Source organism: Aspergillus candidus, assembly GCF_002847045.1.
Source record: "Aspergillus candidus strain CBS 102.13 unplaced genomic scaffold BDW47scaffold_42, whole genome shotgun sequence".
NCBI classification, from domain to species: Eukaryota; Fungi; Ascomycota; class Eurotiomycetes; order Eurotiales; family Aspergillaceae; genus Aspergillus; species Aspergillus candidus.
This window is the reverse complement of record NW_020194047.1, coordinates 85,817-106,302: the sequence shown is the minus strand read 5'-3', so window position 1 is coordinate 106,302 and position 20,486 is coordinate 85,817. Positions and strand designations below refer to the sequence as shown.

Sequence of the window (20,486 nt, the reverse complement as noted above, 5' to 3'; positions counted from 1 at the left end):
GAACTCGAGAGTCGGGACCACCCTGTGGCAAAGCGGGTGGGCCAAATGTACGGTACCTGGGAAGGTCTGTGAGACGAAGTGATATAGCATTGCGGCTCCCAATTCGATAGTAAGCCGATGTGGCCACAGCTTGCTGGCGCGGATTTATCTGGCGCCCTTACATAAGATAGGTCACCAATGTCATAGCTTGCTGCATATTACCCACTAACTATAGATACGGGCATATACTATAGATAGGGGCATTGATACTGAGTCGGGGATGAGTAAAGATGGATTATCGTCGAGCAGACTAGCTCAACATCGGACTACATGTGTTGTATCTCTATCTGTAACCGACGTACAACTCCACCTGCATACAGATCCCAACCATCCAGATGGCCACGACCATCGCTACGAGATAAGCTATGTAACCTAAGAAAACACAGCAAAAGCAAACCCAAACGCTTCGAATCTAAAACCTGATTTCATCCCAAGCTCACTCACCGATCAACATGCCGAGTCCGCTTTAGCGAGGTAGTGTGTCACATTGATGGCACTGGACTGCAGTGCAGACACTGCATACACGAGACTTTACTATATTCGGCGAGTTTTATCTCGCATACACTTGTGCTTGTTGCTTGCTCGGTTGCTGGAAATAGTTTGGAGGTATCATATTGATATATATCAGATCTTGGCTGAAGTATAGTAGATGTGGAATACATACAGTACAATATATGGCGGCTAAGATAGGAAAGGAAACCTTACGTCATATCAGAACACGGGTATGGAATTATTTTCAATTCACCACCACAACTACCAACCTCATTCTGATCACTATTGCACACCACGCCGACTCTCTACCTACTCTACTCTCTCTACACAACATCCAAACACCACCAAACAATACCAATACAACCAAAAATGCCACCGACCCGCCCCCCCACCCCTACCGACTTCCCCCCAAACCTAACTCTAACCCTCACCCCTCCACCACCCCCATCAACACCACCACCCACCTCAGCCACCACACCACCATCAAGACCACCAACAAACATCCTCCTCCTCCTCCACGGCCTAGGCGACACCCTCCCGCCCCTAACCTCCCTCGCGCAAGCCCTCCACCTCCCCGAAACAACAATCCTCACCCTCCAAGCCCCCACACACCTCCCCCTCGACCTCCCCGGCTACCACTGGGGCGACGACATCTCATTCGACTCGTCGACCGGCGCGCTGGACATGGATGCAGGGTTTGAGCGCAGTAAGCGGCTTATCAACGATACCATCATCCGCGATACTCTCGTTGGAAAATGTGGGTATGCGCTGCGCGAGATATCGCTCTTTGGGTTGGGTCAGGGCGGGATGTTGGCTTTGTTAGCTGCTAGGGAGTTAGACTTACCCTCCGCCTCCGCCGGGGGTAGTTCTGGTGGCGGTGGTCGTAGTGGAAATAGCACTCTAGGCGGGATAATCTCCATCGGCGCGCCCTTCCCGCTCTCAAGCGCGGGGAATTCAAAGCAAGGCAGCAAGAACCGCACGCCGGTATTACTCGTCGCGGGGCGGGATTCGCCGGCTGTGAGCGATGGGGCAGTGAGGAGGACGCAGGCGGAGTTTGAGTTTGTGGAGGTGCATCGGTATGCGAGGAGGGGGGATGGGATGCCGAGGAGTAGGGAGGAGATGGGTCCCGTGATGGGGTTTTTGGCGAGGATATTGAGGAGTTGGGCGGGGGTTCCGGCGGGGAGTGTTGAGGTTTCTTGATCTATACTCGTGTGGATGTGTATGTAGATATGTATGTATATAGGTGCCTGGTTACGCTGTACTATACGCTTACTGTGAGGATAGATAGGAGGAATAATGAATGATGAGATCAGGTAAGTATTGTTGTTGTACAATGAAGCTACTAGTATGAACCTACATGAAAGTGGTCGGGTCTAATCTACTGCACCCCCTCCAACGCTTTTCTCGTCCGCGAGAGCGTCTCGCGCGCTTCTCGCTCAGAGACCTCCCCCTCGCGACGTCCCCCCTCGCGCACCACCGTACCCAAGTGCTCTTCCGTGGCTAGAAGCGCCGTGCGGCCCTCCTCGCGCACTTCGTCTTCCCAGAACTCTCGCGCCGCTCCCCATTGTTTTTGCTGTCGGCGGAGCGAGTATGCCAGACCCACGGCCGCTATGCTGCCGCTCTCGTAGAAGGAGGCTGTCGGGATGGACAGGTAGGCGAGGGCGGAGAGTGCGGACGCCAGTGTGGTGGTTGACATGCTGAAGAGGACGAGACGCTGGGCGAGCGCTTGTAGAGATGGTACTGTCGTCTCTAGGAGGCGCGTGCGACTGCGGGTGATTTGCGTAGGCCAGGGACTGATCTCTGGGGTGGTTGTCGGAGGATCTGTCGCCGCGGCGTCAGATGTAGCCAATATTTGTTCTTCAGATGGCTGCGGCATCTCCGGCAGATTGTCAAGACCAGCCTGCTGGAATTTGCCCGCCGTCCAGATCACCTCCTTCTCCGCCCGACGCAGGTACTTCCTCTCCAGGATCTCCGACGTGATCATACCCACGTCGTCAACCCGCCAGAAGAGCTTCCACCACGCGAGGCCCCTCCACCGCTTACTCGCGAAGCCCTCTTCCAGAGCGCTGCGCAGCTCCGAGTGACCCCGTTCGGCCCACGTCGTCAGCTCGCGGCCCATGCTCGCGCGGACGGCATCGGATACCGATTCCGCCTCCAGCTCCTGCGCGTTTCGCAGCTCTTTAGCGGCCACGCCGGCCTCGGCGGCGTCGAGCAAAGCCGTGATCAACGTCCGCAGCGACGGATCAAGGTGGCCGGTCTGCGTCCGCAGTGCCGACACCCAGTCCACGACGGGCTGCACCCCGCTGCTGTTCCACCCGCGCTCGTACAGCGTGGCGTTCTGCACGGATTCGCGGAACTTGGCCAGGGCGTCGCTCGCCTGGTCGACGTCCACGAAGGCGACGCGGTCGCTGTGCTTCTGCGAAGCGTTGATCGGCAGCTCAATGGCCCCGTAGACCGACTCCGCCTCGCTTTGCAGGTCCGAGCGTGCGAGCAGTCCGCTGTACGCGAGTAACCCGTCCATCCCGCTGCCGCACACGATGGTCCGGTGGACGGGGTACCGGACGAAGTTGTGTTGGCCCGAGTGCGACGTCTGGATCGTCACGGTCGGAACGAGGAAGGTGTCTGCGCTGAATTGGGAGTGGGCCGATTTCGTCTCGGCGCCCACAGTCGACACCAGGATCTCGAGATTGCCTCTTTTCAAAATGGGGGAGGGCACTGTGATCGTCGGGAGGAGGTTATTCGGGATTGACTCGAACGTGTCGCCATAGCTAGTCACAAGCACATTCATGTTAGCGAGCTTTCTTTTCTTTCTTCCCCTTCCTTTCCTTTTCCCATGTTTCCATATCACCACCGTCAAAACAAAATCACTCACCGAATCAGCAACCCCTGCGTCAAATCACCATCCGTAGCATCCAAAACATCCTCCCATCCCTCCCGCTCGCCCAACGGATCCGCCAACAGCAAACGAACAAGTTTGCGCGCAGCCACAGCATCATTCAACCCCAAAACTATCCCAAAGTCAGCCCACACATCCATCCAAAAAAGAGACGATTCAAAGGCAAACCCCACCAGCAACTCTAATCAACGGAGTTTCCGTCTCCAGCCCCCGAAGTGCAAGCTGCAGCCGACTGATATTGACCTGCTCCGGCGCAACGTCATTGAGTTTGCTCAGCCCGCCGTACAGTTCGCGCAGGCGCGGCGGGACATGTCTCGCTCCGTGGACAACGGATGATGCCGTTACCGGGCGAGGAGCAGCGGCGGCTGTCGACGGCGGGGTCCAGGTGGATGAGAGGCGGGCGGTGGTCGCCGCCCCTTGGGTGCGGATGCGGCGCGTGGGGAGGCTGCGTCGGTGGATGGCGCACGATGGGCAGTAGAAGTCGGTGGCGGTGGTGTCTCCTGCACGCGACAGGCTCTTGGAGAGCGAGCCGCGTATTTTTGGAGGCATTGGCTGTGAATTGGAGGGGGTGGTGAGGGGGTGGGAAGAGGAGGGTTATTTGGTGATAGGCTGGCCGAGCAGCGGATGAGGTTTACCGTTTGGGGGGATTCGGTCTTGGCGGGACTGATCGGGTGGGTGAAGTATGTATGTACGGTCACCATCAACAAGAACAATCATATCAAACTGACTATTCTGTGTGTTCTGTAGTCCTTTTGAAAATTAAATGGTCTATTTTCTACGCTTGAAATTGAAACCATGCTCAACGCTGGCAAGTCATAATTTATCGGTTCATCATCTCATACGCAAGACGTCACAGACGCCTTGGGCTCCGTGCAGACGGGAGTCCCCCGTTGCATCGCCAGTAAGTACATACAGGAGTCGCTCGTCCTTTGATAACAAGGTCAAGGACCCAGGTCGGGGTCCCCGTGGCGAATGAACCCCTCTCTACACCCGTCTATACAATTATGGAGCCAATTCTCCATGATATTAAGATGTCTGCATTGAACGCTCATCCAACAAACTGTGCGTGTTCATGCTCACGATTCGTCGGCTGCGTCCCGCTGTCGCCGAGTTTTATTCGAACCCGCCGACCTAGCATGCGTTAGACTTTTGTCCTTGGGGGAAGTTAAGATAGATAAGAACTCACATGCTAATCCGTCGCGCCACCGTCTCCAGCCCCGCGTCATTATCCGCTTCGTGGTGAGCACGCTCCAGGGCCACCCGTCGGTCCTCTTCGCTCTTCCGGAGGACCTCCTCCTGGGTCGGAGGCAGACGCTCATTCTGCAAGTCCACCTGGCGCGCATCCTCGAAGTTGTTGATCGCCTGCTTGATCCCTTCGGCGCCCAGCATCAGAGTACCCGCCGGGAGACGGCCGCCCGCCGCGGTCTTGAGTTCGGTGACCTTCTCCGATTCCTCGCGCAACACCTGGAAGACGCGGGACAGTCGCCCGATGGCCAGGATCTTGTTCTTGATGGCGCGACGCTTGAACTCGCTGCTCTCGACATCCATCGGCATGGTCGGAGAGAAGGTCGGTTCCGTCGCGGAGGTCGGGGTCTCGTCCTCGAGCTCTTCCTTGGAGCAGGTGTTGAGGATGGCGATGAGCATGTCGGTGATCTTCTCACCCACGAAGGGGAGGGACCACGTGAAGACGTCCATGAAGTTGGGCAGCCAGTACGGGTGCGGCGTGCAGTTGAACTGGCGGATGTTCATCACGTTGTTCTCGTATTTGAGGACGGCGGCCTTGTTGTTGTACACGTCCAGGTAGTTGGGAGCGCTGAAGATCGTCATCACGCTGGGGAAGCCGGTCGTCCGGGTCTTGCGGTACATGCGGTAGCCGGCATCCTGCGCTTCGTGGGCTCGGATGATGGAGAGTAGGTTGTTCTTCTCCAGGAACGCGCAGGCGGCCGGGTAGGAGAAGAAATAGGAGCATCCGCGAACGCTGTTGTGGATGAAATAGTCGCCGGTCTTCTCCTGGCCAAACTCCTCCAGCGGATCGGCCCACAAGATGTCGCACATGAGACCGTGGGTGGGGGGCTCGCGGAACCGATCAATCTACAAACGTCAGCACATCACGAACAAAAATCTTAAGAGGTGAAAACCACGCAGAAATGCAATGACGTACCGCCTTGATATCCTCCAGGGTGTGCATCTCCGGGCTGAGACCGCCGTGGATGCAGAGAAACTGCTTGTTCATGACGGCGGCGAGGGGCAGCGAGCAGAAGGATTCGATACACGCCTCGTAGACGCGCTCGCTGTATTTGTGCTTGCACTCGAGTTTGAAGGTAAAGTAGTCGGTCAAGTGGCGACACTCGTGGTTGCCGCGCAGAAGCCACAGCGTATTGGGGTACCAGATCTTCAGGGACCAGAGATAGAGAACGCACTGGAGGGGGACGGTTAGCGATCGCGCGAACAAACCAATCCTCCAGGGAGATGGAGCTGGTTATGACGGACCTCAATGCTGAAATACCCTCTATCCACGTAGTCACCCAGGAACAAGTATCGGGTCTCGGACGGATCGCCGCCGACCTCGAAGAGCTTCATCAAATCATAATATTGGCCGTGCACGTCACCGCAGACGGTGATGGGGGCGTCCATCTCCAGCAGGTTGGGTTCGGACCGCAGCAACTGCGAGCCGGCCTGTATGATCCATAGCGCCTGGTCCTCGGTCAGACGGCCTTCGCGATAGAAATGCTGCTTGAGAAACTGGAGGTTCGGTTTGGACGGGTCGTCAGGAGACCAAAATAAGTCGTCGGGCGGGGTGTTGAGCGCGGGCGCTTGCACTTCTGCTCGGGGTTTAGCAACGATGGGGGAAAGAAAAACAGATCACATCGAAGATCTGTATTGGACTGAGCTATACCTTTAACGACTCGTTCCGTGGTGGACACCTGGGTGCCATCTTCCATGGTATGTAAGGTGAAGTCGATCTCCGGGACCGGGGGCTTCTCCGTCACCGCTCGCACGATCGATCGATCCATCTTGGGCAACGAAATGAGGGGGAAGGGGGAGAGCGGGGGGGGAGGGAGGAGGACCGAAGAGGTTTGGGGGAAGAAAAGAGAAAAAGGAGACGAAAATCGACCAATCCACCTGGAGATGGAATCGGCAAAGGAAGAGACGAAAAGGGGAAGAGGAAAGAAAGGAATTGCGCAGAGACCAGTCGACTTGTTTGTTTGGAGGTGGGGTTAAGCGCGGCGGGACTTTTAAGTTTAGTGTACTTGATAGGTAACCAGAGACCAGGAGACTCTAGGTCGAGTAAGGCTGAGAGAGGAGGGGAAGTCACTGTCGAAGAGGGGATCGATGAATCTATACCAGAAATATTGGAGGGGTCTACTGGTAGAGGAAAAAGGAGGGGAAAGAAGAGGGAGGCAAATGGGAGAGGGGATGAGGACAGGTACGATCACGAAGAGTATGAACGAACTGATCCACAGAAAGTAAGAGAGGAGGAAGATCAATAAGATGAAGTCAAGAGAAGAGAGAGAGAGAGAGAGAGAGAGAGAGAGAGGAAGAGAAGAAGAAACAGGATGAGAAGAGAAGAGAGAAGAGAAGAGAAGTTGGCTGATACGAACAATACTTGATGGTTCGTTGGCCGATCAGCTGAAGAGCTGAAATGAACCACGAACCATTGATTGATAACTATGATGTATCTTCTATTTTATATGGATTAAGGATGTATATCATTATAGACATTTTATATATATCTATAATATAATATATAGCGGAATTTAATCAAGTTATAAAACTTATTCAATATAAACCAAACGATATAATGGTCAAGTATATCATTATAAATTATAAAATACGGTATTTCAATTACCAGAATCTGGAGAAGCCGTGGGTTCCCCTCAGGCATCTCTCTTACTTACTCTTCACTTTCCTACTCTTCTCTCTCCCTCTCTCTCCAGTCAACACCCCAGTCAACAACTAGTGTTCACCATGTATGAATCCTACCGTATGTCTCCATCCCAATCGAAGCTTTCCCTTCCATACTAACAATCCAGGTCCTCATCCCCTCCTCGCCCAGGTCCCCTTGACCGTCTCCCCATTCATTAACCTCCCCACCTCCGTCACCCTCCCCTATACCTACAAATCCGTTCCCTCCACCCTACCTCCCTCCGTCACGGTAGATCCCAACAACCCAGATGCCACCCCCCGCTACATCATCTCCTCCAGCGGCGAGCACGCCGCGTCTCCCGAGGAGATCCTAGCCTCATGCCAATCCCTCAAGCAACACCTGAACAAGATGCGCTCCGACGCCGACCAGGCCATCCGTGCGTGGGAAGAATCCATCACCCAGCGGGAGCTGGCGGAGAAGCGTCGTCTGGCGCCTGGTTGGCTGGACCGGGAGGAAAAGCTGCTTCGACCGACGAATGCGCCCACCGGGCCCTCGTCGCAATCGCATCCCGACCAGCCTAGTCTGCTCGATAGTAGCGACGTGGCTGACTCTGGGGCCTCCCGTTTGCCGTCGATGAAGCCACGTGATGAGGGGGAGGAGCTGGATCGGGCGTTTGGGGGTTTGGGTCTGAAATCGGGTGGTGGATGATTCCATCTGGAGGACAGTACTACTGTCCGATAAGAGCATCTGTTCTCTTTCCGGGAAACGGCCGTGGAATTGTGTTACCGCAAGATCATATGCCGTCTGCACGAGCCATCTCTTGCGGGATTCCCATCGCTACGGTGGAGTCTCTACCTTCGTGCGTGGCTGAACATGCGAGGCTAGATTCTCTCTTGCTTGCAAAAACCAATGGTCTGACATCGATGGGCCGGCTGTTTGAACCATCACGCTACGCCTCTTTCGCCACTTCGAACACTGAGCCGGTGGCGTCCAAGAGCACGTCCTGCGGGGTCGAATAGTACCGTTCGTACCCCCCAATGGCTCGAAGCTCGACTAAGTCGACGACATTCCTATGGTCGCGAGTCTCTTCTATCGCAAGCCCATCTTGTAAATGGGACATGCTACGAACGTGGGCACATCGATCGCCCTCAAACTATGCGAAGACTCCCAGCAGTAGCGGGGTCCGCGGGGTCGACAGAATAGTCAACATAGAAACTTAATGGATATGAAAATACCAATCTCTAAGGTCAAATAAATCGCATAAACCTAGTATTTAAAATACCCATATGAAACACATTATAGTACAGCACCACTCATCATAAACGAGAAGACATAAACGAGCCCCACGGCCCGAGCTCCAGTTCCAAACCCAGCTCCGCCGCAGCTCCAAAGTTCCGCAAAACCCAACCATCTTCCTCACCACCACCTCTACCACCACAGCCATTCCATTTGAACTGCCAACCCAATCCGAATTTAAAAAGAAACAAATATAGAGAAGAAGAAAAATGGAATCCCTCCACACACCCCCCGAAACCTCCTCCTTCGTCCTCCTCGCCGATCACCAAGCGCGCACGCCCTCCTCCTTCCACTCCGGCCCGCCAGTCCTCCACTACCACAGCAAATCATGCAAGCTCGTCGTTCAGGACTCTGATCTGGCAGCTTCTCCTGCGCTGGGTGCTCTTCGCGGTCAGGCCGCAGCCGGCGCAGCAGGAGTGAATGGGTCCACCTCCGAAGGCGAAAACCAGCTGGTGATCGAGGGAGTGGACGTGTGGGTTACGTCCGAGTGAGTCCCTTCACCTCTTTTTCACCTTACCCTCTATGGATTATATCAAGCTAATCCTAATACGCTGCAGTAAATTCCTCCTGTACAACCCTACGCCCGCCGTCTCCGCCGGCGTCGCCATTCCCTACCCGTCCATCTCGCTACACGCCATCCAGCGCCTGCGCCTGCCCACAGACTCAGAATCCGAAGTCCAGGGCCTGTACATGCAGATCGCGATGCCCCCATCGCAGCAAGCCGTCGACGACGAGGAGGAGTGCATCACCATGACAGTCGTTCCGTCCACTCCCACGCCCACACCTACCCCATCCACCACGGAAGAAACGCCCAGCACCTCCGAAGAACAAGAACCCGAGTCCCCCATTCAAAAACTCTACGCCGCCGTATCCGCCTGCTCAAACCTGCACCCGGACCCCGTCGAACCAGGCGACGAAGAGGACGACGACGAAGACGAATACGACGAGGGTCTACTGTCAACGGGCCTCGTCTCAGCGGGCAACGCGCAAGGCGGCATGCCGCCTCCGATGGACGGCAGCTCGGGGTGGATTACGGCGGAGAACATGCATGAGTTTTTCGATGAGGAGGGGAATTGGATTGCGGGGGGTGAGGAGCCTTCTTTGCCTTTGGGGCCTGGGGCTGGGTCGGTGAGGCAGAGGGGGGAGGGAGGGGAGGATGAAGAGATGGGGGATGTTGGTGGGGAGCGCGGGGAGGATGAGGGTGGGGAGGAGACGAAGTGGAGGAGGACGGATTAGTTTTCTTGCTTTTGTTGGGGGTTTTTCTACGTTGGGTATGTGTGTGTGCTATGGTATGGTATGAGTATAAAAATGATAAATCCATCCTGGTGGGTGAGGTAATTGAATGATATGGTCAAAACGTGAATGAGATTAAATGTAGCAACAATTATCCCCGCATTAATATAAGATGTGTAGATTGTAGGTGCAGAAAGCAAAAGAAGAAAAGAAGAATAAGAAGGACAAAACACACACTTCAAAGATAGTATAAACCCTATATTTAAGACCACGCATTTCACAGCGCAAGTGGATATCAAAATCGAACATTCCCGCAAAAGAACGCCCAAAGAACACAGCCAGAGAATACACCTCAAACGAAAAAAATTGAACAACAAAGGGCCAGCCAAAATAAGAAAAACAAACCTATCACCAACGCCATCCATACTCCCCCGATTGAACCAAAAACTCCCCTACAATCACATATCAAAACAACGCATGCACCAGCCAAACCAACCCCCCAATCACTCCTTCAAAAACCCATCCCCGTCATACAAACTCCCAGGCGTAGCCGCCCCAATCCCCAATCCAATCGCCTTCTTCGTCGGGGTCGTGAAACTCTGCCGTGAGGAGGGCCGGCGCGGCTTGCGCTGCTGGCTGGCGCTGGCGCTGGCGCGGCTCTTGGTGCGTTCGGGGGGTCGTCGCGGAGAGGTATCTGGGAGTTCGACGGGTTCGTCGGTGTGGAAGGGGTTTGTTGGGGGTTTTCGCGCGGGGCTTTTGCTGTCTTCCCAGATTGGGACGATGATGTTGTTGTTGTTGTTATTGTTGTTGTTGGGTTTGGTGTTCGGGCTGGAGGTTATCTTGGGGATATCGAGCTGTAGCTGCTGGGACGACGACTGTTTCTTGGAGGTTTGGGTGGATTTTTCAGAATAATCAGTTGGTTCGCTGGTGCTGCGCTCGTGGAGTGATGTCGGGGACGGCGCGTTGCTTCTAGTGCGCTGGAGTGAGCCGGTCGATATCCGCAACTGCTCTCTTCTCGTGGTATGGCTGCGCGAGGATTGCGCAGGCGAGCTGGCTGCTATTCCTGTGGGCTGGGTGCTCGTGCTATCCCCGAGTGGACCTGACGAGCGACTTCTGTTGCGTTGCGTCGGTGACTTTGCCGGCTGGCTGCGCGGCCCTTTGACGATCGAGCGCCGGGAGCCCCTAGATCCGAGAGGGTTTTCAGGCGCGGTTGGCGAGACATTCGAGTTGGTGATCATCCATGCTGAGGCGCTCTTGTCTGGGGAGGGCGTCTGCGGTAGATGTGTGACTTCGGTGGTCGGCAGCATGGTGGTCTGGATTTCTGGTAGGATCTTCTCTTTTTCTACGGGGATTGCCATGGTTATATCGATTGTGCTGTCCGTTGAAGGTCCGTTCTTGTGTTTCCTCGTCCGTCCGGGGCTACTGGTATTTCCAGCGGCTTGTTGCCCTTTTGGAGTGTCGCTGCTTTTGCGACCCGTGGAGGAGACGGTAGAGCTGAGCGCGAGATTGGGCGTGGTAAGCTCGGGGACCTCTGGCCGGCTCATATCAAGCTCCTCTCCATCCTCCGGTTCCTCTACCATGGGGGAGAAGCCCGGCCCGCCAAAGGTGATGGGGGGGTGGATAGAGATGCGCACGCAGTTCTGTCGACGATGGCCTTTCCGTGGGCCGCTGCCCCCTTTGAGAGCGGAGGGAAGCGGCGGCCTGAGATGGCCGTAGGAGGCCGGCACAACGCCTTCCGGGAGCAAGATATTGTCTAGCTTCCTAGAATTGCCGTACGCGGTGTATCCACCGCCATAGAAAGGGTCTACATCTCTTGGGGGCCCCCCATACACGGGATGTCTTTGCAGCTGGCTGAAATGTGGCACCAAGGCCGCGTTCTGGCCCACTGCGTTCAGCGGAGGGATGCGGTTGAAATCCATGAGCGGCACCAGCGAGGCGTCTCTTTTGGGGTGGGAATTGGCCGAAAGGGACTCACTTCGGCGCGGGGGCGGACTGATTCGGTCCATCGACTGGGATGGGCTATGTGCGGTCAAGCTGCGGCGTGGCGAGGTGCGGTCCGGTTCGAGTTTGCGACCCTCTTTGGTCGGGGAGATCGCAGGAAAGAAAAATTGAGGAGGACCTGCAGTCTGCGCAAGTAAGTTCCTTCGTTCGTATTCCGTGCGCCCAACGTCATTGGCGCTGTATGGTGCAAATGTAGGACACGGGGGCAGATGCGGAGACGTGAAGTCACTTTCCATGGCGGCGTAGTTCTGTCGACTCTCATCCAAGATGGAGCTGTCGGCTGTGTCCAGACTCAAAGAGGAAAAGCACATCGAATCGTTCTTCGACAGCCGGAAGCGATTTGGCGGATAGGCACACGGAGGCGGAGGCACTGGATGCTCTGGCATGGCTCCAGCCGTCTGGGCAGTGATGCTGCCTCCCCGTACTCGGCCTGTCGCTTCATGGCTCACTTCGATCAGCGGGAAAAGGCCGTTGGGGCGTTCATGCTGACGGAGTAACGGAAACACGCTTGATGTCGGATAGGTGATAGTGGGATCGGGGTTCGCCATGCTTCCGTCATCGTTTCTCTCGGGAGTCTGCCGGGGAGTCGTCTCGGTGGGCAGTTCCAGGGCACCATCTACTGCCGAGATCGGAATTGGTTCCTTCAAGGGTGAAACTGGGGAAAATTGGGAGAGCCTCTCATTGGACTCTGTTAATGGCGCCAAAGAGCTCCCTTGGCGCGGTCGGGTGAGACTCCTGGATGGCCGCAGGGTCTTGGACCATGAAAAAGAGCGGCGCAAATCGCGAGCTTTCTCTGCCAGGTTGGATGAGCTGTCCGATTCATGGCGGGACTGGTATAAGCTTTCCTGCGACGCCAGCAGCCCCCATTCCGACGGTCTTCCGTATGGTAGCTGCCCGTATTGTCTGAGCGCGCTGCCCTCTTCGCGTGAGATTTCCGTTAATATTTCCTCGTTGAATGGCAGAGAATGACCGTGAAGACCACTATAGCCATGACCTGCTCGGGTGACCGCGAGGGAGAGGCGTTCCTGGCGGATTCTAATCCAAACGATGGTGCCAACGACCGCGATTACAATAACCACGACCCCGCAGGCGACGGCGACGGCAACGACAGTAGTCAACGGCAGCATGGCTTCGACTGAGTGATGCCTTTCGAAGCGGTCTGTTTTTCACGCGACGTGGAGAAAGTTGGAGGCAGTCGACCCATCCACGGGGTTCTATCGTCCTTCCACTCCCTAGGGGCTTTCGATCGGCTCGAGCTTGGACGCGATGGTGATTCTGTAAGTCTCCGATGCAAGGCTAGCAATCGCAGCTCACGACTATGGAATCGCTAAGAATAGCGAAAAACGAACAGAAGCATCATGGGACAAAGGAGGGCGACGCCTTTCAGGAAAGGGGCGCCTTCGTTTGTTATGGAAGGGCCCGATGGGGTAGAGGAATGCGCACACATTGCTCTCGAAGACGCGAGGAATGTCGCATCGATCATCACCTCCCGACGAAGCAGAGAAGTGGGCGAAAATCCAGCATGGGAGTTTAATTCCGGCCACAGCCAATGTAGAATCAGAGATGGCACGGTCCTCCAACATTTCGTCGCATTGAAGGGATGCGATGAGCTGTCGACTTATCATTTGACTATCCAGTGGTGTGTCTCAATTTCTTGGGCACGATCATTCGATATCTTACAGTCATCTGGATCACTGGTATCATGTTGCTCCCATCAATTCTAATCCTCAAGTGTGTACTTGAACAATAATCCGTGTGGGTTCAATTCTTCAAGGAAGAGGCCCACGGAAGAGGGTGTTGTGGACGGAACGCGAGTGAGCATTCCAACTCCCAACGTGGGATGGTATCTACCAGATGGAGCCCCAGCATTCTTGATGATGTCGAGGGTGAAAACCACGAAGGGTGAGGAGGGTGAAAGAAAGAGAAGATGAAGATGGTGGAGTAAAATAGGGAATAGAGGATATTTGGGGATGACCCTTGGTGCCTGAGGTTGCCATATCATCATCCTACTCCACCAGGTAGAGAGTCAATATGTCTAATTCACTATGTAGATTTCAGAAACAATCGATGGATTTTTTTAATTTTATGGTATATTTGTACACTAATATTATACAGATATCTACATTTCTTCACGGCAGGTGTGGTATGCACAGTCTCCTAGCAGCCTACAGCAGCCCCAACATATACTGTAGAGTAACGGTGCTGCCGGAATGTGGCGTCTTCTAACCCAGCCATGGCCGCCAGGAAGACGTGTGGACCCAATGTGGCTTTCTTCTTATTTGGGATCTAGATATCTTGAGACACTACTAACTACGAATTGATATAAATACAACTGCATGAGTTTCCTTGGTATAGTAACACCAAGCCCTATATATATCCCCAATGGTTGGCATATACACCCCACCTAGAACCAGAATAAGCCGAATCGTTTTGACTGAATAAATTCCTATTTTACATAAGAATCAGACGAGTCGATGTACCCACGACTATCCGCATACACCAACAGCCTCCAAATCAATTCTCATCGAAATAACCAGCAGTAGTACATACCGAGGATACATACTACTACTTCCCGAGCAAGCATCTCACACATCAAACCAGACCCCAAACCAGTCAATCAATCCCTCTCTTCCTATTACAGCACTCAGTCATACAATCAACTAGCGTTGATAGCCAGGAACAAAAGCCAGTACTAACCATCCACGTCTCAACCCAGCCCACCCCATACTCAACAGCCCTATCCAACCACGCACGCAGCCCGCGACCCCCCACAACACGGATGCGCAGCTCTTGCTCCCAAGACGGCGTCGCTGGTGAGGGTGGCTCTAGCCCGGAGTCATCCAGAAGGCCGGTGTCGGGATGGAAGTATCTTGACATTGAGTGTGCGCTTGTGGGGGGTGCTTCGATTCTGTTAGGTGTAATGTAAGTAGGCGTATTTACGTTGTGCTGTGCTGGGTTGGAATGGAAGGACTTGACCCACGACTGCTCTGGGCTTGAATCGTGCGTGTCTTCGCGGATGTAAGTGTATCGGGGTTCTGGTTGACTAAAAATGCGTAGTTGGGAAATAAAGCGCGAGATGGTGGAATGGTGCAGACAGAGCATGAAGAGGAGGGATAGGAGGATGCAGGTCGTTGGGAATAGCCATATCATGGTTTCGTTGGATATCATTTCGACTTCTTGTGGCTTCCGTTCCTTGGATTCTGTGGGGATTGGAGAATTTGCTGTAGATGGTTTGGTTCTGGGAGTTGCAGGTTCATGGTGTGTCAAGGTGTCTGCAATCACTGTACCTGGGAGTGACACGTTTAATGTGCTGCGCAGAAGGCAACTTGTATTCTACATGTGTATTACTTGGAGAAGTAGTCGAGATAAGCTTAGCGATATATTGCTCAGTTCGCACCATCTGGAGAATCAATTCTTCACCAAATTAAGTATTCTTCTCGCTAAAGGCACAGACAGCCCACTGTGCTCTTAGCATTGCAACAACATGTTAACAAGATTGTAATGACCGTGAATCAGCTGTGTGGCAATGGATTGACTCGACTCATGCAGTGAAGGTATCAACGATTCGACCACTAATCTGCGAATTGATACGCTTGTTCTAGGACGCCGGATATTCCATAAGGCTGAGATGTAATTCATGAATGTCTTGGAGATGCCTAGAGTCAATTTTCAAGTCGATCATTGAGAGATGGTGAATACAGGTGTTAAGGTTTGGGTTCCCTATATTAAACAGCGGACACTATAATATCAACGCGATATAGACTGGTTTATAGGTTCGATCAGTCTAATATAAGAGGTCAGTAGACCAGTGATCGGCAGGCGACATTCAGTTCAGCCACTCACCATCATTATACACTACACACTACCTAAGTTTTCAGGTACCTAGGTACTGATGTGAATATTTTATATCCAGGTGTTGGACACAAAGATCAACTCTGCCAGGAAACAAAGAAATGAGGCAAAAAAAGAAAAAGAAGAATAGCATGTCCTGGTTTCGATCCAGGGTCCTCCGGGTTATGAGCCCGGCGCTCTTCCCCTGAGCTAACATGCTATGATTGGTGAAAGTTCTTTCTGTGTTGTGCTTTATAAGGCAGCCCAACTGTGTATGCTCTTTGCTGGGGTGAGTTCCACAATGCAACAGTTGGGTCGGATGGTAAGCAAACTTCAAGCAGACTGACATCTGCAACCTTACCATCGAGTGCCGAACATGCTACCGACACTGCCCTGTCGATACAACCTCCAACGTGAGACAGTCAAAACCCTAGTCATCTGATGATCATGGGATGGCAACTACATATTAAGACATGACAAGAGGGGCAACCGAGGCTCGAGGTTGTTGGGAACGGTCTACCGGTTTGAAGCCATTGCTGGCTGCATAGCCGGTCACCCACGGGTATGAGTGCATCGACCGGGAAATTGACGGCGATTACCACCTCACCATTCTATCAATTGACATTTCACATCTTAGCCTGTGATCCGACAGGGCCAGCGATCGATCACCTTCCGAAAGGGGGATAATCTAGAATAAGTTCCCTCCATTGAACCACTCACTGTTGGATTGTACTAAGGTCAAGTACGAGATGGTGACGCAGCGTCACATGTCAGGGTCGCCCAAAGAGGTATAATGTACCCGTGTTTCATTGGTCCTAGCTTCTCTCCTAGTCCGGCCATGAATCAATGGATCAATTCCAGAGTCTCCATCATGGATTGAAGAGATGGAGGGATGGAGAGGATGAATGGACCAACGGGAAATTATCAGGAGGGATGGATTTCTTCATGTCCCACAAAGGTCTCCTCCTTACAATCAATAGTTTGGACCTGCCCTTATTCCTATCTGGGGCCTACCTCCTATCGACATACCCGGCCTCTAGTACGGAATACTGAGTCTGTCCTCCCGTCTATCAGATAGGAATTCGGACCTGGGAACTCCGTCCATCCGACAGTACACTACCTACAACTTACTAGTTACTACCGTACCTACAGGTCAGCAATTACCGAGCATGTGAAGACGGCTCAGACCATTATCAGATGAAGAAGCACATGTGTTCTGTTCAGGATCTTCCCAGGATCAATCACATTCAACCGGTATGATTGGAAGACCGGTGGCGTCTTGGAACCTTGGGCGGGGGAATACCATCCATCTGTCAGAGATTCGATCTGACCGGCTAGAGACTCGGCGCGAGGGACAGGCTCAATTCCTATTAATAATGAGAAATGAGGCATGAGTAGTGGTGAGGTGGATTAAAAGAAGGTCGGCCCATAGTTTCCCTCAACAACTTTCTCCTAACAGTAAGGTATCAGTTTCAACTTTCTTGGCTGGGTTGAAATTTTCCAGCTTAATCTGTGGTTTGTTACCTGATTTATTACATCAGGCATCCTTTTCACATGCGAAAGGATGCCGTCCCATTCATGACAGTACCGTACCGTATCTCCACTGTACGGTCTCATCCCGATCAATAGAACAATGTAATATCTAAGCACCTTTCCCGATCGAGAGCTCATACGGTATCCGTACGGTCAGACCGTAAAGGTCGGCGCTAAACTGCCGCGATCGTCCGTCTCTCTCTGTCCTTTCTCCAATACACCAACTACTACCGCTGTTCATCACAACTTACGGTTGAACTGACTCGTCTCCATCTATCCTCCTTGGGGCGACAATTACTTACTATCTCTCTCTATCTCACGGTCTGAACTTTCATCTATCTTCCCACTAGTGGCCCTCTCGGGTCAGAGGTCTGTCGGTCATGGACCACTTCAAACGTCCAGACGGCATCTCTGCCCCGAACGCCTCCAATCCCACCACGATCGTCCCACGCGCCACTGGCCCTCTCCCTTCATACCCTACTTCTACTTCTACACTCTCCTCCGCCTCGTCGATCGCTCCTGCGATCCCCGCTTTCCCTTTGACTTCTTCTTCTTCTTCTTCTTCTTCCCTTCATCATGCCCCTGCCCCAATGATGGAGATTGATAAACACTCCCTGGCGGAAGATCGTTCTCGTCGAGCTACCAGTGTCCTCTCCATGGATGACCTTGAAGCTGCCCAAGCTTTAGAGGGCCTTCGTTCCGGTATCATTCCTCATCCCTGATCTTTTATCTCTTCGGATAGGAAATTTTGGGAGCTCCCTTCTAATGCGTCGTCTAGACTACGGTCACTCCCGTACCCCCTCCCACACTCAATCCCTCAGTCCCGAATCTCAACCCCAATCCGAACCCCTCATCTCCCTCTTGACCTCCACCCATCCCCTGATCTCCTCCGCCATTCACGGTTCCGTTTCCGCGTACACCACCTCCAAGTCGTACTCCCCCCGTTTCAAGTCGAGCGCCGAGTTCATCGAGCGCAACATCGGCTCTCCCGTCGCCAACACCGTAGGCTCCGTCGGCCGGAAGACCGGAGTTGAGAGCGGTCTTCGCTGGGCCCTCCAGCGCAAACCCTCGGAGCGCGATTCGAAGCGGTCAAAACGTCGCAAGGTGGGCGGCGAGAACCACCCGACTACGGATCCGGACGTGGAGAAGGGTCCCGACGACGCGTTGGACGAGCCGCTCCGCAGCCCGTCCGAGATGTCCACGGCAGAGACCCTCCCACCGTACGATGACCTGAGATCCCCCAATTATGAGGAGATCGGCCGGGACCATCCCTCCCAGCGGAATCCGACCTGGCAGAGCCGACTGGTGATCTCCACGTCGGGACTGGGGGTTGCGATGAGCGAGGAGTCGCTGCGCAGCCTGCAGTACTGCCTGACGTGGCTGCGATGGGCTAACGGACGACTGGGGAAGGCCATCCAAGCGCTGCAGGCGGCTCTGAAGGAGTGGGACGCGGTGCGGCAGGAGAGCGGCGACGGCCAGAACCATACCCTGTTGACCCAGCGCATCCAGGCCGTCAAGGCCGATGTCCTACAGACCTTGAAACAGGTCGTGGAGATTGTGTCCAAGTACGCCGGTGGCGCCCTCCCCGACAATGCGCGCAACCTGGTCCGTCGACACCTGACCTCCCTGCCCCATCGCTTCCAGGTGGCGTCGAACTCCCACCCACCGCCCGACTCCATGGAGGCCTCGTCCGACGACACCCTCGGGGCGCACCGCATCCTCGTCTTGGCCCAGGAGGGTCTCGACATGATGGGTCAGGTCAGCGGCGTCGTCAACGACACGCTGGTCAGCGCGGAGCACTGGTGCGATCGTCTGGGCCGGAGACGCCCGGACACGAAGACCCCGGACACCGTGGAACAGCCTGCCTCGAATGGGACATTCCCGGCCGATGTGAAGCCGCCGATCACCGAGCCGCAGATCTCTGAGCCACAGGATCTCCCGATGACGGGGACGGATGAGAAGGTTTAGCCTTATCTATGGGCTACGACGGCATTCAGTCGCTTGCGTCGCAATCATTTCGGAGTACAGAGTTGTTCCTCGTTCGACATATTCACCCTACCCCCCTCCCCTCCCCCCCTCCCATACCCCCACTCCCTTGTTATTCCCTACCCTTGATGATTTTTACAGCCTGATTGATATCCGCATGTATATGGGACAGGAAGACCGGAAGGCGTTTCCTTTGGCTTATGATGATTGATTAATTTGATACCTCGTTTGATGACAGCAGACCCACTACCTCTGAATGTCACTGATTCCGTTTCGGTTGTTTCTGCTTCTGGTGCACTATGTAGGACTGTACATGAATGAAAAGTTCTGTGCCAGTATCTTTATTCCTGAGTTGTATATGTGTTCGTGTATGTGTAGATCGTGTTGACTTTTACGAGGAAAGAACATTCAAATCCTGGTTGATCTGTATGACTTGGATGACTACCTAGTCGATCTCTCAGCAATCCGACTATTGGGGCTAAGACCGAACAGGACCACAGTGGTGTATATTCCGTATGCTGAAGATCTAGACTACCAAAAGTAGTTATATATTGTTGGCCTTCCCGAAAACAGGCATACTTCCAAGTAGTAAACCAACACCAACACCGATAGATCAGACATAACCCATGGCGAAGAAAGTAGATGGATTGGGGGTTCTTTTGTTACTGCAGGTGTGTGGTTATCTGTGGCTGTTGTGACTTTAAGTCTATTATTTAGCGACAGGTACTAACTATACTGTACTTAGGTACGCTGTATAGGCATATACTACCCCGTATATATCATACATTGAAAATACACCATGACAGAGTGATTGTGATTAAGCCAAAATTAACCCCTTGCATAATTCAATAAAAACCCAAAACAAATAATATCCAACAAACCAACAACATAACAACAGTCAAGGATAGATAAAGGAAAGAAAATACATCAAGACAGCTAGTTTGGGTATTGCTCCAAATGGTACTAGCCCATATGGCACAACAGTCGGAAGTCTTTCACCAATCACAGCATGTTAGCTCAGGGGAAGAGCGCCGGGCTCATAACCCGGAGGACCCTGGATCGAAACCAGGACATGCTATTCTTTTTTTCTTTCTTTTTATACTTTCCATATATCTATCTCGTGCTTTTTTTTCTTTGTTTATCTAATGACTGTATTTGGATAAATATATACTGTTCAATTTTACACGAACTGAATAAGATCTGATCTGGTATTCAAATCGTGTCCACATGTAAGTAAGTAGCATATCACCAACGCCATACACCTCATCATATCATCCTATCCTAACCAAAGCCCCCATCCAACCCACCCAA

The 20,486-nt window shown here is 53.3% G+C and overlaps 7 protein-coding genes and 2 non-coding genes across 9 annotated transcripts; 5 read left to right on the top strand and 4 right to left on the bottom strand.

The window, feature by feature from the left end:
• The first annotated feature begins 917 nt into the window (after positions 1 to 917).
• On the top strand, positions 918 to 1,849 carry BDW47DRAFT_109789 (uncharacterized protein). Its single transcript, XM_024813555.1, has one exon. It carries the CDS (start codon positions 1,216 to 1,218, stop codon positions 1,729 to 1,731), a length of 516 nt encoding a protein of 171 aa, XP_024669789.1. The 5' UTR covers positions 918 to 1,215; the 3' UTR covers positions 1,732 to 1,849.
• A 55-nt stretch (positions 1,850 to 1,904) lies between these two features.
• BDW47DRAFT_133272 (uncharacterized protein) lies at positions 1,905 to 3,976 on the bottom strand (the record flags this gene model as incomplete). The annotated part of the gene is made up of 3 exons (XM_024817799.1): positions 1,905 to 3,299; positions 3,404 to 3,539; positions 3,601 to 3,976. 3 exons carry the CDS (start codon positions 3,974 to 3,976, stop codon positions 1,910 to 1,912), a joined length of 1,902 nt encoding a protein of 633 aa, XP_024669788.1. The 3' UTR covers positions 1,905 to 1,909.
• Positions 3,977 to 4,226: 250 nt separating this feature from the next.
• Positions 4,227 to 6,948, bottom strand: BDW47DRAFT_109786 (serine/threonine-protein phosphatase 2B catalytic subunit). The gene is made up of 5 exons (XM_024813554.1): positions 6,324 to 6,948; positions 5,918 to 6,249; positions 5,589 to 5,846; positions 4,614 to 5,518; positions 4,227 to 4,558 (listed from the first exon to the last, which is right to left on the bottom strand). The coding sequence occupies exons 1-5, from the start codon at positions 6,439 to 6,441 to the stop codon at positions 4,504 to 4,506; spliced, it is 1,668 nt and encodes a 555-aa protein (XP_024669787.1). The 5' UTR covers positions 6,442 to 6,948; the 3' UTR covers positions 4,227 to 4,503.
• Positions 6,949 to 7,378: 430 nt separating this feature from the next.
• On the top strand, positions 7,379 to 8,533 carry BDW47DRAFT_109785 (uncharacterized protein). The gene is made up of 2 exons (XM_024813553.1): positions 7,379 to 7,412; positions 7,462 to 8,533. Exons 1-2 carry the CDS (start codon positions 7,397 to 7,399, stop codon positions 8,001 to 8,003), a joined length of 558 nt encoding a protein of 185 aa, XP_024669786.1. The 5' UTR covers positions 7,379 to 7,396; the 3' UTR covers positions 8,004 to 8,533.
• Positions 8,534 to 8,800: 267 nt separating this feature from the next.
• Positions 8,801 to 9,827, top strand: BDW47DRAFT_127822 (Voldacs domain-containing protein; the record flags this gene model as incomplete). Its single annotated transcript, XM_024816770.1, has 2 exons — positions 8,801 to 9,078; positions 9,149 to 9,827. 2 exons carry the CDS (start codon positions 8,801 to 8,803, stop codon positions 9,825 to 9,827), a joined length of 957 nt encoding a protein of 318 aa, XP_024669785.1.
• Positions 9,828 to 10,295: 468 nt separating this feature from the next.
• On the bottom strand, positions 10,296 to 12,964 carry BDW47DRAFT_133270 (uncharacterized protein). Its single transcript, XM_024817798.1, has one exon. It carries the CDS (start codon positions 12,950 to 12,952, stop codon positions 10,328 to 10,330), a length of 2,625 nt encoding a protein of 874 aa, XP_024669784.1. The 5' UTR covers positions 12,953 to 12,964; the 3' UTR covers positions 10,296 to 10,327.
• Positions 12,965 to 15,804: 2,840 nt separating this feature from the next.
• Positions 15,805 to 15,876, bottom strand: BDW47DRAFT_t111. The gene has a single exon. It is a non-coding gene; the product is annotated as a tRNA-Met (tRNA).
• A 1,544-nt stretch (positions 15,877 to 17,420) lies between these two features.
• Positions 17,421 to 19,438, top strand: BDW47DRAFT_109779 (putative clock controled protein (Ccg-8)). The gene is made up of 2 exons (XM_024813552.1): positions 17,421 to 17,891; positions 17,968 to 19,438. The coding sequence occupies exons 1-2, from the start codon at positions 17,570 to 17,572 to the stop codon at positions 19,155 to 19,157; spliced, it is 1,512 nt and encodes a 503-aa protein (XP_024669783.1). The 5' UTR covers positions 17,421 to 17,569; the 3' UTR covers positions 19,158 to 19,438.
• A 743-nt stretch (positions 19,439 to 20,181) lies between these two features.
• Positions 20,182 to 20,253, top strand: BDW47DRAFT_t112. The gene has a single exon. It is a non-coding gene; the product is annotated as a tRNA-Met (tRNA).
• The last annotated feature ends 233 nt before the right edge of the window (positions 20,254 to 20,486 follow it).